Source organism: Budorcas taxicolor, chromosome 23 (assembly GCF_023091745.1).
Source record: "Budorcas taxicolor isolate Tak-1 chromosome 23, Takin1.1, whole genome shotgun sequence".
Classification (NCBI taxonomy): domain Eukaryota; kingdom Metazoa; phylum Chordata; class Mammalia; order Artiodactyla; family Bovidae; genus Budorcas; species Budorcas taxicolor.
In genome coordinates this window covers 20449056-20475342 of record NC_068932.1, presented here as the reverse complement: position 1 = coordinate 20475342, position 26287 = coordinate 20449056, and the positions used below count along the sequence as shown (strand labels likewise).

General features: G+C 45.5%; 2 protein-coding genes across 2 annotated transcripts in view; one reads left to right on the top strand and one right to left on the bottom strand.

The window, feature by feature from the left end:
• DNMBP (dynamin binding protein) overlaps positions 1-1803 on the top strand; it is a 114309-nt gene extending 112506 nt beyond the window's left edge. The window contains exon 17 of the mRNA XM_052660710.1: positions 154-1803. Coding sequence (XP_052516670.1) covers positions 154-339 — 186 coding nt within the window. The 3' untranslated portion in view covers positions 340-1803. The remainder of the gene's footprint in view (positions 1-153) is intronic.
• A 10027-nt stretch (positions 1804-11830) lies between these two features.
• ABCC2 (ATP binding cassette subfamily C member 2) overlaps positions 11831-26287 on the bottom strand; it is a 68852-nt gene continuing 54395 nt past the window's right edge. The window contains exons 24-32 of the mRNA XM_052660794.1: positions 25807-25962; positions 24259-24458; positions 22393-22519; positions 20710-20811; positions 20025-20168; positions 19030-19188; positions 17631-17797; positions 13589-13783; positions 11831-11960 (exon numbers count right to left, since the gene is read on the bottom strand). Coding sequence (XP_052516754.1) covers positions 11831-11960; positions 13589-13783; positions 17631-17797; positions 19030-19188; positions 20025-20168; positions 20710-20811; positions 22393-22519; positions 24259-24458; positions 25807-25962 — 1380 coding nt within the window. The remainder of the gene's footprint in view (positions 11961-13588; positions 13784-17630; positions 17798-19029; positions 19189-20024; positions 20169-20709; positions 20812-22392; positions 22520-24258; positions 24459-25806; positions 25963-26287) is intronic.

The following is a 26287-nucleotide window of genomic DNA, read 5'->3' as shown; positions in this document are numbered from 1 at the left end:
TGTTATTTCAAGTGCTCAGTTGCCGTGTGTCTAGGGGCTGCCATATTGGATGGTCCAGATACAGATGGTACCCATCACCCTGGGAAGTTCTGTTGGGTAGCTTTGCTCTCAGATGTTTCCCATTTCCTAACTCACTTTCTCTCCCTCTCATAGGTCTATTTTGCTGTCTATACCTTCAAGGCACGGAACCCAAATGAGCTGAGTGTGTCAGCCAATCAGAGACTCAAGATCCTAGAGTTTAAAGATGTTACAGGAAATACAGAATGGTGGTTAGCTGAAGTCAATGGGAAAAAGGGTTACGTTCCATCCAATTATATCCGCAAAGCTGAGTACACCTGAGCCTGTTCTGCTTCCCACTCAACCTTGCTGCCTTCACTTCCTTCTGCTGAAGGGTTCTGGTATCCGCCAAGAGGGCTCCTGCTCCGAGACACTAGCCCTGCCACATTGCTTAATCGTGGCACAGTGGGGCATAAGTCTTGTTCTCTGATTGGGTTGTCAGCCTTGATGCTCACTAGAATCTCTAGAATTTGAAATGGACCTTGGTGCTTGCAAGTGATTCAGTGACCGTGAAAAGAGAAGCAAATCCTGGGGTCAGCCTTTGGAAATGAGAAATTTCCAATCAGAAGACCAGTATCCAATATATGCTAGAAGCTGTGCTATAGCATTAGAAGAAGTTGATGTTGGTTGTGCCATATTGAGTGGGGTGGCCCCATGCTCCATGATCAACTGACCGGAAACCAACTTGGATGAGTTCTCTGGGAGCCCTTTCAGGCTGTGCCTCTGAATGTGGCAAGAAGTTTGTCAACATTGTACCAAATCTGGTGTTTTAAAACCTCAGTGTCTGGCACATGTTTGCACACACACCCCTTATTTCTAAACATCCCTAAAACACTGCCATCTGTAATCTTTTTCTTATTTATTTCACCACATTTCCAGATTGGGCAAAATTCAACTATTGAGTCAGCTAAAAACGTTCATTTGGGTTTTTCTGTAAGATCCAGTGGAAAATCCCAGACGAACTTTCTGGCCAACCTAGTACTTCTTTCTCCTTTTAAAAGATGTTTAGAATCTTCCTTTCCCCTGAACTTTCATATGAAAGGTTCACTTCCCATTAGGTGCTATCCTCCACACCTTGCTGACACCATCTCTGTACTGTCTGTGTACAGTAATTTTTCCTGGCTTCTTTCCTGAAGCTGAATAGCTGATAGACTTTCTTGGGAGAACGGGATTGGAGCTCCCACTGTTCCCTTTGGGGGATTCATTCTGCAGTGGGCTGAAGCCAGTCCAGCCCAGAGGGAGACTGGATGCCTCTCCCCTTCCTCCACACTACTGTCCACAGATGAAGAGACCGTAATGCACGTTTATCTCATTTGAATCTGGGTAAACAGTCCAGAAGTAGCTTATCCTAGAGTTGGAAATAAGCATTCTCTGTTTCATCAGCCCCCCTGCTTCAGAGACCATGGTCTAAGCCAAACAGAATCTAAAGTGCCTGATTGTACCTCCTCCACCTCAGGAAGATGTTTCCTGATCCTAACACTAAGATTCCCCCCTGAAGTTTGTATGTGAGCAGGACTCTTATTCTTAAGGTCTGCCCCAGATTGAAAGCCTGCCTTGGAACAGGAAATCATGAATTTTGTCTTGCAAGAAAGGGCATAAAGAACAGCTTACAGCCCTTGCTCCTCCAAATGCACCTTCACCTTAAAGTCATGAGTCAGGAGACACCCGGGGGCTCCTTGGCCACCCCGGGGTCTGCTGGTCAATCAGAAGGCAGCAATGCAAAAGTCTCTCGTGAATAGTGTTTATACCTAGAGATGTTTATATTTAAGTAGTTATTTTATAAATAAAAGCATTTCAAGGGCCATAAGTATGTTTTCTTGATTTTCTTCCTGGTTTAGCCTGAACCTTCTCATGTTTCTGGGGGTAACTTCTTGATGATTCAGTGATGCTCAGATTTTAAGAAATGGGAGAGGCTAAGTGAAGAAACTCAGGTCAGGAATTCCTTTTCAAATATGATTTCAGCAGAAACACTCTATACTCAAAATATGTCCATGCTGCATTTTAAGCCATTTCGTGCAGTAAAATCCTAGCAGAACAGAAGAGCTGGGAATTCTGAGAGGTAAGTATTTCGCAGCCATTACAGATACAGAAACTGATGCACTAGTGCTGAGCTAACATAGAGTCAGACCGCAGCTCAAGCCAGGTTGGGTGTTGGGAGGGAGAAGTAGCAGGAGCGCTGGCCAAGGGGGTGCCCATGAAGCAGTTGCCTGAGACTGTTAAGGAATAGAGAACGCGGATGAAAGGTAGACTCTGGAGAGAAAGCTTACAGGCCAGCGAGGCTAACTCTTATTTTACGAAGAAGGAAGATGGGGTCCAGTGACATTGTGACCTGCCCAAATCTTAACATCAAGTTTTTGATGGAGCCTGAATCTAAACTTGAGTCAGGCTGAGTCTTTCCACCCTGTTCGGAGCCAGACTGACTTCAGACACTCAAGTGCATTGTGACCTTGGCAACTTACCCAACCTGGGCTTCAGCTTCCTTATCTAACATAGAGATAATACTTGTTATCTGCCTCATGGGGTTGTGGTAAGGGTGGGATGAGTTAATACATAGAGAGTGCTAGGACAATGCCTGGCACATAGCAGACAATAAACTAAAGAGCCCCAGAGGTCCAAATCAAGGAATTTAGATTTGATGAGAAACTCCTTGTTGCCTAAGCTTCCTAAGCAGATTGCCTGTTTATAGGAAAGCTTAATGATAGTGGGATGATTTGAGGGGAGGACAGATCAAAGGTCAGAAAAATCTAATTTAAAAAAATTAACTGGCTTAGATTTCAGATTGCTTGTGAATGGAAAAAAGCAGCATCCTATAAAGATATGAAATTAGAGAAATGATGGAATCCTTAACAAAGGGGATATCATTGGGATGGGAGCAAGTTTATGAGAAGATAAGTATTGTTTAACATGTCTGCTAGGTCTTGCTTTTTATTTTTATTTTTCTATTGAAATGTAGTTGATGTACAGTGTTTCAGGTATACAGAAAAAAACGATTCAGTTATCTATGTATCCGATTTTTTTCTACTATAGGTTATTATAAGATGTTGACTTTCGTTCTCTGTGCTAATACAGTAGGTCCCTGTTGTTTATCTGTTTTATATACAGTGATGTGTATCTGTTAATTCCAAATTCCCAATTTATCTCTCCCCTTCTCCCCTTTGGTAGACCATAAATTATTTTCTATGTCTGTGAGTCTATTTCTGTTTTGTAAATAAGTTTATCATTTTGTTAGTTTCCACGTATAAGTGATATGGTATGATGTTCATCTTTTTCTGACTTAATATGATATTCTCTGGGTCCTTCTGTGTTGCTGCAAATGGCTTTATTTCATTCTGTTTTTGTGGCTGAGTAGCATTCTGTTGTATGCACCATATCTGTACCCATTCATCTGTTGATGGACGCTGGTTATTACCAGGTCTTGACTGTTTTGTAAATAGTGCTGCTGTGAACATTGGGGTGCATGTATCTTTTTGAATCGAGAGTTTTTGTGTTTTGCAGATACATATGCCCAGAAATGGGATTGCTGGGTCATACGAAAGCCCAATTTTTAGCTTTTTTTTGTTTTTTATATATCACTGTTTATTTTGAAGGTGACAAATGGAAGTTAAAGGAAGGTTAAGCAAGTAGCTCTAGACCACACAGCTAGCAAATGGCAGAGCAGGGCTGCAAGGCCCGGTTCTCCCATTTACTGCATGTACCGTAAGTAGGATGAGGTGCTGGCCAGGCTGCAAGCTGAGCCGCCTGTGCCTGGGTAGTGCAAACCAGACAAGGTAGGTGTCCTTAGTGAGTTTTCAGTCCATGGCTGATGAAGATGCCAGGAAGTTCTCTGGGTTCTGCTCTGAAGGGCAGCTGTGTGTCTCTTCCCTGCTCAGCAGGCTCCTGTCCTTGCTGGCTCAGGCTGCCCCCCACCTTGCCAGGACTCTGGCAGAGGTTGCACACTGCGAGCAGCCGCTGCTGCTGCACTGGGAGAACAAGGGCTCCACCAACTGGAACTGCAGCCAGGCTCGCTTACCGTCCTCTTCCCCTCCATGCCGGTGGGTGCTCCTCCCAGAGCAGGCCGGGCTGTGCTCCTTGCCCGCCTACCGTCCTGGGCGTATCTTCAGGTGAGGATCCTGCGCGTTTCCCCCTGTTTTTTAGTTTGTTTCAGGAACCTCCATACTGTTCTCCATAGTGGCTGCTAGGTCTTGCCTTTCTAAGTGTGGTCTCCAGACCAGCAGCATCATCACCCGTGTAACCTGGGAGCTCACTGGAAATGCAGGCCCCACCCTAACCTTACTGAGTCAGGGTTGCGGGTGATTTGTATGCACGTTAAACTTGAGAACCACCTGTGTAGGTTGTTTTTTTAAATAGAACTTTCTGCTATTGGAAAGTCACTCAATTGTGTCTGGCTCTTTGTGACCCCATAGACTGTACAGTCCCTGGAATTCTCCAAGCCAGAATACTGGAGTGGGTAGCCTTTCCCTTCTCCAGGGGATCTTCCCAACCCAGGGATCAAACCCAGGTCTCCTGCATTGCAGCGGATTCTCTACCAGCTGAGCCACAAGTGAAGGAAAATTCCATGGACAGAGGAGCCTCATAGGGTACAGTCCATGGGGTCGCAAAGAGTTGGACACGACTGAGCGACTTCACTATTGGAAAAGTGTATATTAGTTGCCCAGTCATGGCTGACTTTGCAACCCTATAGACTGTAGCACACCAGTCGGGTCTGTCCATGGAATTCTCCAGGTATGAATACAGGAGTGGGTTGCCATTCCCTTCTCCAGGAGATCTTCCTGACCCAGTGATCGAACCCAGGTCTCCTGCATTGCAGGCAGGTTCTTAACCATCTGAGCCACCAGGGAAGCCTACCGTTGGGAGAGTAGGAATTACCGAAAAAAAAAAAAAAACACCAGGAAGGAAAGGGTGTCATATGTTTCTGACACAACAGAAATTTCCAAATCCGGTTTGCCTGCTTGCTTCCTGTCATGAATGTGCTCCCTTTCCTGCCTGGAGGCAGCTCTTCAGTGATGCTTTCTCCCAAGTGTTCTCGGAGGACAGGGAGCGATGGTGGGACTCTTCTGTCGTCTATAATGTGTAGATACCGGACCTCCCTCTCAAGATTATTGTGAGAACTCATAAGATGATTCTGCAAACTTTTGTGAACTGTGAGCTCTAGAATTACATGGTTTTAATAAAGGTTGAATTTTGTTTCACTCTTTTAATTAACTGTGAAGCTGGAACTCTGTGACCATTCTGTTTCAGGGTCAGGAGTACAAACAAGCTGTAAAAGAACATAGTTGTGCTCTGAATTGTGTTTCACTTGCAGAACCTTAGCCCTAAGGACTGAGAAACCTTGAGTATCATATAACACCTCTCTGGCCATTACAGCTCACAGGACTTTTTTTTCTTTTTTTGGCTGTTCTGGGTGCTCCAGAGCACAAGTTCAATAGTCGCGGTGCATGGGCTTTGCTCCATGGCATGTGGGATCATCCTGGATCAGGGATCGAACCTGTGTCTCCCACACTGGCAGGCGGATTCTTAACCACTGAACCGCCAGGGAAGCCCAACTCACAGGATTTTAAACTCTCGCATCTATTAGTGCACTGTACTGATGAAGCTCTCACATTGCACCTGGGCTGGGTGAGACAGGCGGTTCAGTCCCACAGAGCAGGGCTCGTCTCTCCAATCTCTAGTTTGCGTTGTTTCCTTTCATGCAGCCCACTGTGGTTGTCAGGGGAGATCCACAGCCGTGCTCTGTGTGTATCAGTATGGGAGTTTTCTACAACAGTTTGCCGCCCTTGCAAGCTGCTGAGGAGTATCTGCTCCTTACCACCACTCACAGGTGGTCTGAAGGAGCAGACAGTGCTTTCCCAGAGGTGAGGAGGGTGGTGGCAAGAGCAAGCAGTGTCTCCACTCAGGAGCGTTTCTTGGGAGCAAGCAGACTTGCAGGGGCTACAGAATCAGCAGGGCTGTGTCACAAGGGCTATCTGCCTGTCTGGGTGTCCCCTGGGACTCCAAGAGGCGTCGAGCTCTCATCCTTCCCCGTGGCAGCCCTTCTCCAGGTCCAGCACCAGCGAAGCTGAAAGATCCCTGATCTCATGATTGCCTCCTGTCATCGGCATCACTGCAATTCTTGAAAAAAGGACCTTCCTGCATCTCTCAGGTGAGATCAAAACTTTACCTCCAAATAGGATTAAGCTGAATAAGATTTTTGCAATTTGATACAAAGGGTGAGAGCCATGAGCATTGAATTCAATACCCACTTCCAGCTGGGCTTTAAAAGGTAGCTTTTTTTTTTTTAAATGTATATTTGTGCCAGGTCTCAGTTGTGGCATGTGGGATCTTTGATCTTTAGTTGCAGCATGCAAACTCTTAGTTGCGGTGTGTGGGGTTTAGCTCTCTGACCGGGAATCAAATTCAGCCCCGCTGTATTGGGAATACAGAATCTTCACCAAGGGACCGGTTCCTTGGACCACCAGGGAAGTCCCTCACTGGACTTTAAAGATGACATAATCCCCTACAAATTCACACTACAGTGGGATTCAGTGAAGGTCAATGAATTATTAAACTGACTTCAGTTATAGAATATTAGCAATTTTATCGGAGCTACTTGGACTTACTGTATTAGCTTCATATTGCTGCTTTAGCAAATTACCACTACTTTAGTAGTGTAAAACAAATTTATTGTTGTTTCTGGAGGTCTGAAATTTGAAATCCGTTTCATTGGGCCAAAGTCAAGGTTGGTAGGGCTCATTATTTATGGAGTCTCCAGGGGGAAATCTCTCTTCTTGCCTTTTTCCAACTTCTAGAAACTACCTATGTTTCTTGGCTTCTTATGGTCTTTTTCTCCATCTTCAAAGCCAGTGGCACACCATCTTCCAATGTCTCTGTTCCCGTCATCACATCATCTTCATTCTCTTACAAGGATTCTTGTAGTAACACTGGGGTCACCGGACAATCTGCCATCTTATTATCCTTAATCACATCTGTGAAGTCCCTTTAGTTGTGTTAGGTAAATCCTTAAGGTTTTGAAGATTCAGTCATGGACATCTTTGGGGACCATTCTATCTGCTGCAGATATGGAGCCACATGACATTTTGGAGGCAAATTATCTGAGAATGGAAACATGATCCAGTCCAGACTACACTTGATTCTAGAGCAGGAATTTGCAAACCTTTTCCATAAAAGGCCAGATAGTAAATACTTCAGGCTTTTTAGGCCAGAGAGTTTCACAACTTCACTGTCAAAGCAGGTATAGAAAATACAGAAAAAAAAAAAATACAGAAACAAGTATGGTTGTGTTGCAAAAACTTTATTTATAATAATAGCAGGCCTAATTTGGCCCTTGTGCCATACCCCTAACTCTAGGTTCCAGTAAAACAAAAGGATTCTGTTCAGCCCATTAACACGACAGCCAAGTATGCAGAAAACTTTAGACGTTTTAATGAAGGAAAATGAAAAGCTAGCCAAAGTGGAATTGTTTACAGATTGGAACTAATAGATGGATCAGCCCAGCAGATGTTTATGGAACCAGGAGGCATCTTTATGATGCCAGAATGTAAACCCTGACAAACCAGATCACAGTGACCTGCTGCTGGGTGCCAGCAGTCAAGGGTGTTAGCACCAAGCACCAGGGGTACAACCAGAAAATACCTTGACAGTCTTTATAGATGGATACCAATAAGGTTGTTCCCCAAAGAGGAGCAAGTGGCTGTGGACTTGAGCAACAGATAAATGTTCCAAAGACTGCTGCTCCGGTGGAACCTGACATCCAGAGGACAAGTGGACCTGAAATCAGCAGTCATCAGGCAGAATGGCCAGGTGGCTGTCATGGCGAGGACCAAGGTGGCTGTCCATTCAGGACACTACCTACCAGTGGGTCAACCAAGGGCTTGACTTAGAAAGAAAGGAAAACTATTCTTCATTCACTGAGAACCAAAGTAGTCTTGAAAGAAATACTGTATACTCTTTTCTTTTTTTTCCCCTTTTTTCTACTTCTTTCCTAAGCAGTTGCTTTTTATACTGAAACAGTTAAATTCTATAGCATAACGAGTTACTTGCATACAAAGTAAAAAGGAATACTATGAAAATGGAGTGTTCTTACAACCCAATTCTTTCCTGCATTTTTACAACTTTTGTCTAGTCTTCAAACACCATGAAACCTTTCCAAAAGCCAGTTTAGTATCTAATCTATGTGGAAAACATAAATCCACATTGATAGTTGAATATGGTTTTTGCTAACTAAATCTAAGTTGTAGCAGTTTAGGGATCATCAGTGTGTGTGTAATATCATTTGCTAATTTTTAAAGTCCACCAGTGTGCATCAACCCTGTTGCTATATTTTTATAAAGATTTTTTTGAAAATCTTTATAATTTTTTGATTTTCAAAAAAAAGAAAAAGTGAGGACCTACTATATTCCAGCCACTGGAGATACAAAACAGTAAGAAATTGTTTGTTTCAAGAGGCTCACAGCTGAGTAGAGAAATGCAAACAGAAAATTATCTAACAAAATAATAAGTTCAGTAAAAGCAAATTAAGTGTGCTGGGGAGCATTATTTAGTTGTAAACAACAGCCCCCCAACTCGTTAACTTAAGCAGAAAGGAAGTTTTCAAATGATAGTACGTAGCTCACTGGCCCTCTGGGAGGCTAAGAAAGCCAATTTGAATCTTCGAAGCCAGGGATGGTGCTCGCTATCCCACAGCGTCACTGCGCCCAGCTGTAGTCACCACCACTGCTACCCCGAATGACAACAGTGCCTGTTACTTTTGCCAGGAGAGATTCCCCCACTCTGTGTCTCCAGCACCTGAATCAATATCTGGCACAGGTGTATCAGATTAGTGGAAGCTCGGCACAGGGCCGTACCCTGGGCTCCCACTCAGAATCTTAAGTTGGAGGAGCCCATGGGGAACTGACTTTCAGATGCAGAGCTGTCCCACAGATTGGAAATCCACTGCAGTGCTGAAGCTAGCCTGGGGGTTGAGCGGAGACGGAATCAGGGAAGGCTCTCAGGAGATGACTTCTTACTGAGTCTTAGAGGTAATCATGAGATTCCAAGCAGAGGGGATAGAAAAGGAAAAGGCTAGTAGTTGTCTGTCTGTGTCGGGGGGGTCGGGGGGTGTGAGCGGATCCTAAATGTGTTTGAATGTCACTGGAGCTTAACATGAGATTGGATTGGATGTTCGCTTTGTTATTCCATACTAGGAGATTTTAACTTTATTCTGGTTGCTATTGAATGAAGGGTTTAAGCAGAGGAGTAGCCTGGTCAGCTTTTCATAATAGATCACTCTGGTAGCTGTGGCTGGGTGTATCTGAGGAAAACAGCCCTGGAGGCAAGGATGCCTATGCCCTTAGCCCAGGATGGCAGCGAGGAGAATCTGAACCACGGCAAGAGCAACAGGGGTGCAACTGGAAGGACCTGGTGGCCGACTGATCCGGAAGGAAAGCCCGAGAGTGCTACACAGGTTTTCATTTTGTAGGACCGAGTGGACAGTGGTGTCAGCACTGGAGTTAGAAAGTACAGAGGAAGAAGAGCATCTGTCAGAGTAGGGTGATTCGCCTGTCAGATGCCTGAAGGATATCCAGGTGATAGTGCCAGAGGCAACGGAATATATGAATCGCAACACTGGAGCAAGAGAGGCTAGAAACGAGTATGCATAGAAGTTGAAACCACAGAGTGTATGAAATCAATTACGGAGAAAAGAGGAACTGGGGCAGGCGGGTCAAGGACAAAACCAGGGACATCTTAATGCTTCAAGGGCAAGCAAAACAGAGGACTTCAGGAGGCAAGTGGGAATGAGTGATCACGGTAAGTGGGTCCAGAGTGCGGACTGGGTTACGGAGTCCTAGGCTAACAGAAGATTTGGAGGGGAGGAGTCATCACCAAAGGTTTGGATCCAGGCTGCTCTGGTTCCCACCACCTTCACTGAGTCTGAGTCAGCATGACTGAGAAAAAAGAGCGCTTCCCCTCTCTTGTATATGCATCCACAGGAGAAGGTAGATGAAAAACCCTCTCCCGTTAGAGGAGAAAAAGCAATCATTAGATTAAATCAGGAGTTTGGTTTCTGGTCCTGCCTCTGCCGTAAACAAGTTTTGATTGTGGAGCTCATATAACCACTCAGTCTGGTGCCTAGCTGAAGAATAAGAGACTTGGACTGCATTATCTCCAAGGTTCTACCCATTTGGTTAGGCAAGAGACGGGAATCATAGGTTCACAGAACAACGCGAAGACTCAGTAAGTAGGCACTGGAGAAAGGGCCAGAGAGCTAGCAAATGCAAAGGCAGACATGACCCATAGTCCCGTGGGAACAAAAAGGCAGAGGTTGCAGGCGCTGAGCCTGAAACCCAGACTTGCCAGAAGGGGGCGCTGCTCGGCGGGTGCTGTCACGACCACCCCGGTTTTATTGAGTGTTAGAAAAACTGCTGCTGTGGGGAAACGAGCATTGCTAGAGCGATGCTGATGGGAGCAGCAAATAGTAGTAAGAAGTCTCTTCCTAATCCTGCCTCACAGTCGTCCAAGTCCCTCATTTAGGAAGTGTAAGTCTCTGAGCATCTCAGTCAACAAATGGCTACATTGATGAATGAATAAAACTCTTCCAAAACTGCATCGCTGAAATGAAGGTAAGGAATATGTTGAACCCAAAATAATGTGACACAAAAAAGCCTGGAAGGAGAAGAAGGGTCATGTGTCAAGGCTCCCAGTGACTTCTGAAACCTGGAGACCTCGACCGTTGTGCAAGCTGGCTCTCACACAGGATTGTGGTCTGAAGTCCCACCAGCCATGTTTGGAAACCTCTTGGAGTATTTAACTCAAATTGTTTCTGTGTAATGCCCCCAGGTGGCAGGCAAAAACGTTCACAGTTCCTCTTAAGAGAGCTCAGATTCAATTCAGGCCTCAAAGCGTGTCCACGGGTAAAATGCTAACACAATATTGCAAATCAACTATACTTCAGTTTTTTAAAAAAAATGCTTAGGAGATCGAGCAGTTTAAACTTTCACAAGGCATCCAAGAAGATAAACCACTATGCACAAGAACCAGCAGATACCACATATGGAAACCTCAATAGTGACCAGGGAAATATACATTTAAAACCCTCAAGGAGATACCAATTCACACTCATCAGGTTGGGGGGAAAAAAGTTTTAAATTGGCATTACCTACTATATGCATTTAAACCGATGCATACCTCCCATTGCTATACGTTCTGCCTAACTCTTACACGTGTCTTAGGAGTTGTGTACCAGAATGCTCACAGCAGTACTGTTCATAACAGGAAAAACAACAAACCTTGGAAATCACCCCACTGCTGACCAACCTAACTTGGATAAACTGAGGCCTATTTCACATACTGCTGTACTCCAGAGCAGTGAGAATGAAGCAGCCTCATTACGTGCTTGGACATGGATGAATCTCAAATATAATATTGAACAAAAGAAGCAAGAATACATGCAGTGTGAGTCAGGCCATTCACATTAAGTTTTTTTAAAAAAAGATATGTTTAAGGAAAATGGTAAGATCAAAATGAAAAGCAAAGGAATAATTATCACAAAATTCAGATGGTGGTTTCTCTGGAGAAGAGTGGGTGGGTAGCAAGGAGGAATGATCAAAGTGGAATCATCGGGGGGGTTCTGATGTTGCTAGTAATACTATTTTTTTTTTTTAATCTTAGTAAGGATGTAGGTGCTCACTCACGATCCTTCTTTAAAACATGCATTTAGCACACACTTTCATATGTATGATATGCTTCACAAAAAAATAAGAAATGCTCTAAATAGTCCTCTAACCCATAAGACTTGCCCTCAGAACGATGTACTGTTCATGTTTTCAATGCCAGCTTCTTGGGCCATAAAATAAAAGGGGCCAGGGTTTTTCAGCAGTTCTTCAGGGCTGTCATACTCGACAATCTTCCCACTGTCTAGGACCATTACCCTGAAACAGAAAAGAAAGTCTTAGAAAGCAGCGTCTCAAACCTTGGCATTTTTTAGAATAACCAGGACTTATTAAAGTCATGGTATTGTTACCAAAGTGGTTGCCCCAGAATCATACCCATGCCCCTCCCTTGAATGGAAACCAATTGCTCTTATCTAAGTTTCAGGAGGACACTGCAAAGAGGAAAACAAGAACTGGTTAGAACCAACTAGACCTAAGGTGGTGAAAGATTTGATTTCCAGTAGACCTTGGGTCTCATTATGTGCTCACTGTAATATAGTATTGTTGTTGCTCAGTTGCTAAGTCATGTCGAACTCTTTGGAAGCCGATGGGCTGACTGCAGCATGCCAGGCTTCCTCCTTCTTCACTGTCTCCTGGAGTTTGCTCAGATTCATGCCCATTGCGTTGGTAATGCTATCTAACCATCTCCTCCTCTGCTGCCCACTTCTTTTGCCCTCAGTCTTTCCCAGCGAGTTGGCTGTTTGCATCAGGTGGCCAAAGTATTGGAGCTTCAGCATCAGTCCTTCCAATGAATATTCAGGGTTGATTTCCTTTACTGGCTGACTGGTTTGAATTACCATATGCTAAATGATATACCTACGAGCACCTGAGAAGGACAGTTGCTATGACAACAACTAGAAAGGACTGAAAAGGCGGGTTGCATTAGTTTGGCTCCAAACCACAACCTTGGTCTCAGATAAGTCATGAATATTCCTCCCACTCTTTCCGATTCTTTTCCTTTCTACCTCAACTATCCTATGTAATTGGTGTCTTTCGGGGGGTTGAGAAAGTTGATTTGCCAACTAATTTCCACTTCTCCATTCTTTGGGTATCGAATAAAGCTTATGCTGGCTGTTTCAGCCTTAGCATCACTTTTGTTATTGACTGGGAATCTGAGCAGAGAAAGAACCTCCTTGGCCAAGACGAGGAGTCTGTGGACTAGGACACGAGCACAGGTTAGGGTGGCCAATTCGGTAGCAGTATGTTCATTCATTCCAGGCTACAAAGGAGCGAGGGTGAACCACAGCCATCTGCGTCAGCACAGATGGATTCCGTGTGGAACACCGAACAAAACAGTGTAGGAATAGATGCAGTGTGTCTATTCATGTCACCTTTTTTCTTTTTGTAAGGATAGAGATTGTTTAAGGATCAGTTCAGTTCAGTCGCTCAGTCATGCCCAACTCTGCGACTCCATGGACAGCAGCAGGCAAGGCCTCCCTGTCCATCACCAACACATTGATTTAAAAAGGGAGTCTATTCTAATTTCCATATCACTGACATTATCATCGGAGATAGAAGGAACGGAAAGCTTCTGTTTACCGGGGAGCAGCTGAGACCCTATATAGTCCGAAAGGTCTCCGGATCAACATCCGCCACTGCTGGCTTGGGCCTCCACCGCCCATACTTGGCTTATAGTTACACACAGTGTCCTGTTTTACCTTCAAGATGGTTCCCTTAACCCCGCCGGCCTGGTGTATAATTTTGGGCAAATTACTTAAAATCTCTCAGCCTCTATTTCTTCACAGTAAAATGCTGGTGGTTAAGCCTTCTGTTAAGATATCTCACAACTGATGCTATCACTGTTGACCAAGGGTTAAGCCAGGCTCTGAGGCTGTCTCCTTACTCACTTGTCACTGTCCATGATGGTGTGCAGCCGGTGGGCAATGGTGATGGTTGTGCAGTGGGAGAACTCAGTCTGGATGGTTGTCTGGATGAGCTGATCTGTCTCTAGATCCACCGCAGCAGTGGCCTCGTCCATGATCAGAATCTTGGATTTCCGAAGCAGAGCCCTGGCCAGGCACAGCAGCTGCCTTTGCCCTATGCTGCAGCAATGGAAGAAATCCAGCATTAGCCCCTAAGGACCAAGGAGTAACCAGGTTTGAGGGTCTGAGAGGGTACATTTCACATTCCAGATCAGACTTTCAAAACCCACACACACCTCTATTCTGTTAGAATGCCTTACCCTCTTCCACTATGAAAGGTTGTTGTTGAATCACGACACCGGGATTCTTGGCCCTGAAGGAGAAGAATTCAATCTGGGGCCAGAGATGAGGCTTGATTGCTCAGAGCTTTTGTGTAATAAAGTTTTATTAAAGTATAAAGGAGATAGAGAAAGCTTCTGACATAGGCATCAGAAGGGGGCAGAAAGAGTGCCCCCCTGCTAGTCTTCAGCTGGATGTTATATATGTCACTAGCAGTCTGTTAATGAAAGGAATGTCTTAAAACTCAGACTGGCACCAGGCCCCTCACCCATAAGATGCATTTTGGGATAATCTTGGCACCAAATGGTTCATCCTGGGCCATAAAGTGATTAACTTGAATCTTGAAGAAGGGCAGATCACCATACAAATCATTTACGTAGATTAGAGGAACAATATCTGAGTTTGTCAAGTAGGTTCAGAGCCAAGAGGTGGAACCAGCTTGAAGACAGAGTTTGAGGTAAATGCATAGTACATTAGTATAGCTTAAGACAAATATTTCCATAAGAAAAATGCATTGGTTATCTCTAGGTTTGAGAACAGTTAACTTCAGGTGAAACCAGGTGTCATTATGGCAACACAGTGTTTTGAGAGAAACCTCCTTTTAAATTTGTATAGAGAAGGAAAAAATACCGCTAGTTTGTTTCCTCCTGCCGCTTAAGAGAGAGAAAAATGTCTGACACTTGCAGGCCATATCCTCCGTTTGGAGACCCCTGGCCTTCCTGCCTGTTACCCTCTCAACTAGCTGTTCATTGTTGCCAAGGGCAGTGTCTTCCAAACCTTTAATTAATTAGAAGACTCACCACAGGTACTTAATTGAAAAATTCATACTTCTGGTCCCCATTCTGAGAATGGGGAGGAGCCTAGGAATATATATTTTTAAAAATTTTGTTGGAGTATAGTTGCTTACAATGTTGTATTCGTTTCTGCTATACAGCATTGTGAATCAGCTAGACATACACATATATCCCCTCTGCCTTGGATTTTCTTCCCATTTAGGTCCTCACAAACCTGTGCTGTACAGTAGGTTCTCATTAGCTATTTTATATTCGGAGAAGACAGTGGCACCCCACTCCAGTACTTCTTGCCTGGAAAATCCCATGGATCGAGGAGCCTGGTGGGCTGCAGTCCATGGTGTCGCGAAGAGTCGAACACGACTGAGCGACTTCACTTTCACTTTTCACTTTCATGCACTGGAGAAGGAAATGGCAACGCACTCCAGCGTTCTTGCCTGGAAAATCCCAGGGATGGCGGAGCCTAGTGGGCTGCCATCTATGGGGTCGCACAGGGTCGGACACGACTGACGCAACTGAGCAGCAGCAGCATATATATATATGTCAATCCCGATCTCCAAATTCATGCCGCCTCCTCTTCTCCCCCCACATCCAATCGTCCATCCTATACATCTGTCTCTCTTTCTGCTTCGCAAATAAGTTCATCTGTCTTATTTTTCTAGCTTCCACATAGAAGTGATAGGTTTTGTGCTGACTTCATTCTGTACGACAGTCTCTGGGTCCACCCACATCTCTGCAAATTGCACGATTTTGAGAAACATGTATTTTGAATACACCCCAGGAGACTTTCATGTTTAACAAGTTTGGAAAACACTAGCCCAGGACTGGTACCCTGCGTTTAGCTACAGTGATATCTCAGTACACCAGCAACAATTTCAAAATAAGCTGGCTGTCACCAAGCTTGCTTCAGCAGTATTTGACCTGACATGATTACTATAGGATGATACCACACAAGAATGCCCCAGTGGCATTTCTTAGTGTAGTAAATCCATTCCTTATTTTAATGTGTAATTCTAGCCTCAAGTCTAATTATTTGTTTGGGGCCTTCTGCCTTGATTGGAGATCATTGCTAATGAACATCTAATGAACACGATGGTGTCTTGGTGTGAGATGCAGTGTATGTGGAATTCGAATATGCCTGCGAGATGCAAATAGCCTTAATTTGCTAAAAGCCAGTAATGAAGGCTGGACCTCTTACTTACATAAAGAAGCTTTGGGAAATGATGTGGAGGAAATATTTGGGAATTTGCTAATTGTACTTTCCCGCCGTGGCCATTAGGGAACATATTAATCAGAGGGTGGCTAGACCAAAGTTCTGTAATTCCCTGCAAGAAAGTTTCTGCAGGAGATAAGTCACCCAAGATGAACTTCCAGTTTTTCTCTGTAATGTAAGAACACAGATACTGCAAAACTGTTTACTTAACTTCCCCAAATCCTGCCTGGTTCACTTGGGCTTAACAGGCTGCTGCTGAGGAATCGGTTTGGCTTTTAGCTGTGGACAGCTTGATCTCCAAGCTGATCTCTAGTTTCTGATCAAAGGATTTTAAGTTTCAACACCCGCTAGCCCAGATCTGAAATTAAGGCACTTGTAATGCCATATGTCTCAGCATGGTCCAAGAAGGGTGGTATGATTCTGTTCTTGGGCCCTATCAGATCCTGCCAGCTCGGCCCCCACAGCCCTGCACACCTCAAGCATTTATTGTGCAGAATTTACCTGTCTAATGTCTGTCTTTCCCATCGCACGTAAGTTCTAGGAGGGCATGTGTATGTCTGTGGCATTTTCCTCTGTCTTCCCAGTAGGTGCTCAATATATATTTGTTGACTGAATGTTTGAACAGCATGTTTAATAGGCCTGAAGACCTACCTCAGTTCTGCTAGTTTCCAGATCTGTGGCTGAAGGAGAACAAACATAGGGTGTTCTCCACCAGGGCTCATAGGGGTTCCCTGGGGCTGCACACTGGGATCACCAGGGGCCCTGGTCCCACTGGTCTGGGGTACAGCCTGGGCATGGGACTTTGCCTAGTGATGCTAGCGTGCCGCCTACTAAGAGCTCAACCTGCTCGTCATTGCTTCCCCTGCCCTAGTGTGCACACAGATCACCCAGGACTTGCTACAGAGGAGATTCCAGGTAGTAGGTCCAGAGTCTGAAATTCTGCATTTACAACAAGCTCCCAAGTGAGGCCAGAGCGGAAGGTCCATTAACCGAGCTTCTGAGCCTTCCCTTCTCTTTTGAGCTTCAGCTGCTAATGGGCTAAGCCCTGCTCACCACGCAGGGACTGCAGGAAGACCCACCCTTGAGCTGCTGGCTCTGGCTGAGAACTGACCACCAGTTTGTAGAGGGGAAAAAACAGGTTGTCAAAGGGGAAATGCCAGGTCAACTTGTTAGCCAACAGGAACTGTGAAGTGTCAACATGTGTAGAAAAGCTTTGAAATGGTAAAAAAGAATTGTGAAGCCAAAAGAATCTTGGTGCTGGGTTATGGTAACAAGGACCCTGCAGAGTCCACGTCTCCATCATCCAGGTGCCCCTTAGATCAGGGCTTCTGGGCATCCTTTAGAACTCACACCTCCAGCAGTGCCTCACACCACTTACATCAGACTCTCTGGGGCTGGACCAGGCATCGGGGATTGTTTTCAGCCTGAGTACACCTGAGAACCCGCACAAGGGCGGGATCTGCAAACTCACATTTGTGATGTCTCATGAGGGTTTGTTTATTAACAAAGGTTTTCAAGCATATTCACTTCTGTTTTAATCTTCACAACAGGTTCCTTTTATACACTAGGAATTAGACGTGGAGAGTGAAAATTCTTTGCCAGGTGCCGCCAAGAATGAGCAACAAAAGGAGTGGTCCCCTTGCCACCTCCACAGCCTGTGGGAGCAGTGGGTATGAACCCTTACCTCAGGTTGTCACCACCCTCTGTCACTTCGTAGGACAACCCAGCTTGCAGGCCAGCCACGAAAGATTTGAGGTGAGAGAGCTCCAAGGCCTTCCAAATCTCCTCATCCGAGTAGTTGTTGAAGGGGTCCAGATTCATCCTCAGGCTCCCAGAGAACAGGATGGGGTCCTGCAAGTCAAGGGACCAGGCAGTTACTGGGGCCAGTGTCAGAAAAAGAACCAGGTCTTCGTGGCCAAGAAAGCAGGCAGGACTGGTCTGAGATGGAAACCTGGTTAGTTAGTGGTCAAGGTTCTGCACGAGTTTCCCGATGACAGCTTTGAGCTAAACACAGCATTAAGGGGAGTCCTTGGGGGATGTCCCTGGTGGTCCACTGGCTAAGACTGCGATCCCAATGCAGGAAGGCCTGGGTTTGATCCCTGGTCAGGGAACTAGATCCCCCATGCTGCAACAAAGATCAAAGATCTTGAGTACTGCAGCTAAGACCTGGTACAGCCAAATAAATAAAATATTTATTTGAAAAGAAGTGGAGTCCTTGGTTTTGTTTTCATTCTGAAATTCATTTATAGATCTCCAAGCTTGCCTCAGCATCTCTCAAAAAGATGAAAGGAATATCCCACCCCCTCCACACACAGATTGAAAACTCATGGTGTGAATAAGGTGGAGGGAATCAGGGCATGCACAGGAAAGGGTATTGCAGTCACAAAAAAAGAATTTCTTATGCTCTTGAAGAGGCTGCAGAAACGTGTAACAAAGGGAGCAAACACCAGACCAGCCAAAGCCGCCCCCAAACTTGGCTGCAGCGAGCAGAGGCAGACAGGTTCTGATGAGGCCCACACACGCAGAGCCTCCAGGGCATTCTTGTTTGGAAGGGTCCAGAGGGCAAAGCTGCTGGGAAGACTTTCTTGCTGATACACTAACTGTTCCACTTACTGGCAAAAAATTGCTGCAGATTCCGTCCCCTCGCTTGTAACCACATCAGATGCAGAGAATAAAGCTTAATGGTTTCAAGCCTCAGTGGCAAAACTGCTAATGCTGATTGCAAAGGTCCTGCGAACCGCGATGAGCTACAAGCATCTGCTCCACTTGATTTCTGTTGTGATGCTGCCACCTACTGTTTAGATACTGAGTCACACAAGCAGAGCTAAGCTAAGTCGCTTCAGTCGTGTCCGACTCTGCGACCCCATAAACGGCAGCCCACCAGGCTCCCCTGTCCCTGGGATATTACCCCCCAAATGCAAAACTTCTTTTTGTTAAGTTCTGGAAGCAGTGTATTTTAGGGAACTAGCTTAGGTATCCCAGGTAGATGACAGAAATGACACTGCTAAATGAACATACATCAAGAAGATGATGCACATGTTTCCTGGGGAACCAGCTGCATGTGAGTACGTCCTAGAGTTTACCTGGGGGATGATGGTCAGTTTCTCTCGGAGGTCGTGGAGCCCAATGGAAGCAATGTCTACCCCATCAATAGTGATCTGGCCTCCTGCGGCCTCTAGGATTCTGAAGAGGCAGTTTGTCAGGGACGATTTCCCAGCTCCTGTCCGGCCCACCACGCCGATCTGTAAATACAGTTTTTTGCATGTTAGTTCATCGTGTAATTCTTGGGGACAATTTAGCCTGGGGCATTCATACTCAGAAGTGGAAACTCACTTGTGAGTTTCCATACTCATACTCACTGCATCTCTTAAGATGTTAGACTGACTGTGGTTTTCGTGGGGGAAAAAAAAAGTGCCTAGATGTCAGAAAAGGATGGCCTTCCCACACTACCCCCTGACTTGTAGCTGGCTGATGGCTACATTGACTACTGGAAATGTACACATCTGTTGTTACAATTATTCCTGGAAATTAATAGACTTTTAAGAACCTTGTTTAGATGCGAGGAGAAGGGAAGGACTGGGCCTACCATCAGGTCTGAGAATGTGGACCTAAGCACATCACAGACCTAAGCACTGTTGCCCAGACAGTTTTTGGGCCCTGTCAGACCCCAAGTCCTCAGAGAACACGAACACCATACTAGGACTTTGCTCACCAGAAGGAGAACCAGCCCACTCTCTCTGCAGGGACAACCTCCACACTGGCGTTCCAACAGTTCCCTCCCCAGGTCTGTGCTTCCTGACTTCCCCTCTGTAAGCTTTGAGGCTAATAGGAAAAGAGCCCATCTGCCACTGGAGGAGAGGATGCCGGCTGGGAGGCAGTGGAGGGCTGAGCAAGAAAGCCCTTAGAAGCTTAGTAAGACTGTTTGATCCTGTGTGGATATCCTGCCCTCTAGTGGTGGCACTGTGTCCCTACACCTCAGGGTATCGGAAGTGTTCCCACCTTCTTTCTTCAACTGAATGAAGAAATGGTTTTCTATGTCCACTGGGACTCACCCAGGCCTTCCTTCAGCTCCACCTACCTTCTCCGCGCTCTTAATGTCACAGGTGATCCCTCTCAGTACCAGATCCAGCTCAGGTCGATACCGTACTTCGTAATTGCTAAACTGGATCTCCCCTTTGCTGGGCCAACCTTCTGGAGGCCTCTTATCAGTCACCCATGGTGCCTGGCCAGGAGACAGGAAGAAAAGTGCTTTACGTGGTGACAGCTCACTCAACAATCCCCCTAGGATTCATGTCACAGAACAGAGCAAGCAGCAGTGTCCCAGCCACTTATGAGCATCTGCTTTGAACAGACTGAACTGGACTGGTTCTTCCAGCCATTTCCTTCTTCAGGGGACCTTCCCGACCCATGGATCTAACCCAGGTTTCCCACATTGCAGGCAGATTCTTTACCATCTGAGCCACCAGGATGGCTGAGAAGGTTTTTACCTTATTCAATTAAAGAAACCCTATGCTACGAGGTTGCTCTGAAAATGAAGCCACCATTTAACTTGATGCAATCCCAAGACCTGACTTCTCCCAAACCATTACCTATTCTAGGTTTAAAAAAATTAGGTCCTTTCTGTCAGAGTGAGGGAAACTTCCAGAGAACCTTTATGACCCTGTGTGAAATCTCTAGATAAAGTGAAGCTGCATTCTCAAAGCATCAGCTTTTTTTTTTTTTTTTTTTGGCCTTGTCCCTGGGTTCCTCTGACTCCTCCTTACCTCGTTTTCCACGTTTATGTACTCAGTTATTCGCTCAACAGCCACAATGTTGGTCTCTATTTCTGACGTCATCCTCACTAGCCAGTTCAGGGTTTGTGTGATCTACAGAGAAACCAGATGATGATCATCTGAGGCTCAAGCCAACCCAACAAGTCAAACCGCAAGGTCAATCTAGTGCCTCCTCGGTACCTGGCACTAAGCCGGGCTCTGCAAGACAGCAAGGAGGAGAAGAGAATCCACACCTCCGTGGAGGAGGGAATGAGGCCAGTGCATCAAATGGGGGGAGGACAACTGAGTGCTCTACTCTGCGGTGCTCGCAGGAAAGACACCAGGGGCTTGGAACGGCCTGGCGCCAGAACTGAGGCTGGATAGGCAGGCTGTTAGTAGAGTGGCACTCGAACTTGGCTCTCCCACCTGTAAGTCATTAGAGTTTAGGGGTAGCATTCCAATGGGGAAAGCATAAGGAAAGACGTGGGGTAGGAACAGGCCTTCTAAAAAGCTGCGCCTTTCTCTGCTCTCAGTTAACAACAGCTTGATTGAGAAGCCAACCCTCAAGGTGGGACATCCACGTGGACCCCTGTCCTCTGTTACCCCAGTAAACTCAAATGCCTTCCTGCCTTTACAGAGATAAATCTAACCAACAGGAAGATGGCTGTCATGACGTGGGCCAGAGTCCTGGGCATCTGTGGGTCTCTCAGAGGCAGGCTTCTCAGATGCAGTCTTCTTACAGGCAAAAACATAGGCCTGGCACATACTCTCAGGAATCTTTGTTGAGCACATGGTAGGTAGAGACAGGCAAAGCTCAGGAGGCTGGGGACTAAGGGCAACCGCTTGGCGTCGGCTGGACCACATGAACTGCTGATATCTGAATGATGTTCTTTTGGTTCAGTCTGAAGTTCTCCAACTCCTTGCCCTGTCTGTTTTAGGTTAATAAGCCTAGAATTGAGGGGATGAAAGGGCAGTGGCACAAGGAACCAGCGATTCTGGTGAATGACAAGTCCTTTTCCACCATGATCACCTTTGGGTCTTATGGACTCCAACTGAAAACAGCACCATGTAGAGCCTGCTGGTGGCTATGCAGACCCCCCAAATATTAGTTCAGAAAGTTTCCGCAAAAGATGGCCAAATGACTCATTAAATGAGTATTACTCATTAAACTTTTACTGTGGTACCAGTCTCTGTCTTAGGTGGTAAGAAATAATGTCTGATATTTACCCCTTAGTCAAGTGGGGGATGCATTATATAGTTCTATTAGACTCTATATTCTTCATTAAAGTGAACTCCAATTATTCCGTGATTTAACAAAATAAACGTAGAAGTTATTGTTCAAAAGACTTTCTGGTTACTGCTATATTATAAAAGAAATAGTAATTTTTTTCTTTTGACTATAATCAAGTAAAGAGGCAAAGAGATGGGAAACTATTAGATTGAATCACTTGAGATTGCTTTCCTAACTCCCCAGGGCAACAAAATATATATCCAGCTTCCCAGATGACATTGGCATCTACTTAGAAAGGTTAAGGGGCATGTTCATGGATTACACAATTAGTAAGAGATGGAGACAGGGTTTGAACCTCAGTCTCTCCTGGTCTATCTGGATCTAAAAAGGAATCCAGAGCATGGACTTATACCATGCATTTAAGAATAATGCATTAATTCAACCAAACTCCCAACCAGACTCACATTAAGTGCATTGGACAGAACAAAGCCCACAGTGTCCCCATTTAGGTTACTTCTATAAATAACCATCATCAAGGATGCAAAGAAGACGATCAGGTTCCCGATCAGCTCCAGACGAACTGCAAGCCACCTGGAGGGCAACAGAACCAGAGAAAGAGGTGTCACTGAGAGGTGTGACCTTCCTAACCTTACCCAGCAAGCACGGGGTTCCCAGAGCATTCTGACAGGGCTTGAGTTGGTAGGACTGTCTTCTTAGGAGGTGCTTCAGTTTAACTGTGCCATGTTTTCTTGAAGTCTTTTAAATTTTGGATTTTGGAAAATAAATTGCATTTTTAAAGATACTGGAAGAGTTTGCTAAACTAAGGGAATCCTCCCAAACTTGCCAAATCATAGCAATCATTGGGTGGCAATTGTTAAAAATATACAAATTTGTGCAAAAAATTCATGGACTCTTCCCCAGGAGACTCAGGAAATGACTTTTAGGAATCTGCATTTTAAAAAATGTTCCAAATGAGTTCTTTTGATTAGGCACGGTAAACAATGGGATAAAGAATTTCATATGTAAGGTTAGAAAGAAGTCACCACAGGAAAGTTCAATGTACCCTGTCTGATTTCATGATTTTAAAAAGATGGAGAAAAAATAGGAGGTGGAGAGAAGTTAGGTATGAGCTGATAACAGAGAGATATGTCGGGCTTGGTAGAGAACTGAATAGTATATGCTGCTGCTACTGCTGCTAAGTCGCTTCAGTCGTGTCCGACTCTGTGCGACCCCATAGACAGCAGCCCACTAGGCTCTCCCATCCCTGGGATTCTCCAGGCAAGAACACTGGAGTGGGTTGCCATTTCCTTCTCCAATGCATGAAAGTGAAAGTGAAGTCGCTCAGTCGTGTCCGGCTCTTAGCGACCCCACGGACTGCAGCCCACCAGGCTCCTCCATCCATAGGATTTTCCAGGCAAGAGTACTGGAGTGGGTTGCCACTGCCTTCTCTGAAATAGTGTATAGATTGATGTAATTTATAAAAACTGACTTTCCCAGTAAAATGTGCTTACCTAAATTAATACAAATAATTCTAGCATATCTACAAATAAATATGATACATATTTTACAAGGGACATCCAACAGAAAAATGACTCTTTCCTTCTTGGAAAGTATCTAAGATATAAAATATCTTCACAATCAAATTTCTGACTGTTTCATGTTCCAAATAATACTAAGCAGCATTAACCCTGCCTTCACAGTGCAAGACAGTGTAGAAACCACTCAAGAGCTTTCATTTCCTGAAAAAGATCTTCCTCCTCCAAGGACACGCCAAGGTCTAATGAAGCTGGAGGAACCAAGACTGCTCAGCCTTTTTGGATTCACCTCACAGGATCTGAGTTTTTCATTTCTGTCATTACTGATTTTACCTAAAATTTTCCAGCTCTCCTCCCTCCAACTTCTGCTTCTTTCCCACCTACAGAAACTGTCCTGCCTATGGACAACCACACATCCACTCTCAGGGAAGCAAACAGAGTGTCTGGTTCCCCCAGCACTTGGACAGAATCTGTGTTACAAAACGCTGAGCAGCGTCATGTGACTTCCTCCATAAGCCCATGAGACAGGTTGTGTTCCAGCCATTGTAAAAACAACAAAAAAAGAGATTTTCCTGAGGGGTCAAGACAATTCCCCCAGCTTGGGAAGGAGCAGAGCAGATACAGGGACCAGTCTGACTCCGAAGCTCAGGCTTTCTCCTCTCTTCTCACATGATAGGCGTGTTTGGCCAGAGTGAATTTCACATTTCGGGCCACGCCTACCCTCCCACAGCTAATGTCAAATGCGCAGAACTCCAAAGCACACATATCCGGGTGAATATCTGGGGGCAGCCTCACCTGTTGGAGGTAATCCAAGAAAAGACACATTTCTGGTTGTTGTCAATTGCTGCCTCACTTTGCTTTAGAAATCGCTGCTGGTGCTCAAAGGCGCGGATCACAGACAAGCCTGACACAGTCTCGCTGAAGTGAGAGTAGATCGGGGACCTGGTGACAGAGTCCAGTCGCCTCAACTGGCGGGAAGTAGCCACATAAAATACCTGGACCCAGAAAAGAGAAGACTGTCACACGACCACGTCACGTATGCTGTTAGCTCTTCCCTCGTGGCTGTGACCAACAGTCATTACTTTGAGGCCAGAGCCTGCATCTGAACAAGAGGCAGCTCTGATCTGGTCTCTCACTAAGGGAGAGATGAGAGAGGCTCAGAGGAAGAGGACGATGCGAGGACCTGGGGTTGGTGGGGAACAGGGGAGCACGAAAGCAAGACACTATGCCACAGCCCTAGAGGCTGGAATATTCCAAGGAGTTCTGTCAGCCTAATCCATATGCTCCCAAGAATCTGCACATATTTTTTTTTTTTTTGCACATATTTCTAAATGACTGTAGTGAGAAAAATGGTCTCTAAAGGGATAAATGCAGCTGGGGAACAAGGGGTTTGGAAAGGAGAGATGGGCAATAAGTGGCTCAAGAAAGGTATGCTGATGCATGCGTGCTAAGTCGCTTCAGTCATGTCTGACTCTCTGTGACCCCATGGACTGTAGCCTGCCAGGCTCCTCTGTCCACGGAATTTTCCAGGCAAGATAGCCATTCCTTTCTCCAGGGGATCCAACCCAGGGATTGAACCTGGGTCTCCTGCATTGTAGGTGAATTCTTTACTGACTGAGCCACCAGGGAAACCCAGAGGATTTGTTGAAATTAGGGAAGAGCTAGGCATGGGTGAGTCAGAATTCAAAATGTTATACGTGGATGTTTCCTTAAATATCCTGCCTCTTATTTGTTGGTTTGTTACTAACAGAGATAACAATGTACCTGAGGAACTCAACACAAAGCCCAGCAGTGTAAACTTGCCACAGCCACAAGGCTGACCTTCACTGAAGGGCTTCAGGATTGGTTTCTCAAGGTGATCAATTTATCCCAAACGTAGCTGCTGGGACAAGAATTCTCTCTACAGCTTCCTTCCCCTCATTCCCTCCCCTTATTACAGGCACGGAGCCCTTTCTACTCGCTCTAGTTTTCCGTGAGGCTTGGCTATCAAACTGCTTGTGCCCTCAAGACCACACTGGAATTGAGCCTGAACCCCCACCCCGCCCCACTCACCGCCCCACCGCAGACACCCCAGTGAAAGGAGAACTGCCTTGAAGTGAAGAGACTGGGCTCCTGCTGAGGGACATCTCCAAGTAGACCAACCTAAGCCAACCAAGGAAGCAGCCTTAGCACAGCTCTTCTAGAAGCCACCACCAACCTCACCACTGTGAAGATGGTATGTTAATATCTGACTCAATGACAAAGATGCTAGAGGGGTGGGGAGTGACTAGCCATAAACACAAGAGAAGAACTTAAGCTTTTATGCGTAGAGAAGAAGGGGAACCTAGCCATTTCCAAACCTACCTGAACAGACACGTAAATGATGCCAAGAGGAATGATGACGATGACGAAGATGGGAGTGGCTAGGCAGATCATGACCAGGGTGCTGACGATGCCCAGGAAGCACAAGACCCAGCTGCGTAAAGACATGGGGAGGGTGTCATCCACTGTGGAGATATCCTAGGGACACAGGAGGAGAGATGGTGTGCTCATGAATTCCTGGGACATTTTACACCTTCTCAGTTGCGGCAGGGAATTTGCTTCATCACACCAGAATGCAAATAACTGTCCAGGGTTGAGAGAAAAAAAAAAGAAACCCTCACCCACTATTAGTTCTGTGAAGATTACTTTTGATCCTTAACTGGTATAAATTCTCGATCCTTCCTTCCTGCCCTACTTTCATCTCCTCTTAAGGGCTCAGCCGCCTGCTCCAGAGGACCCAGAATCTAATTCTCCTTTATGGTCTGAGCCACCTCCCTCACAAAACTCACTATACAATTAATGA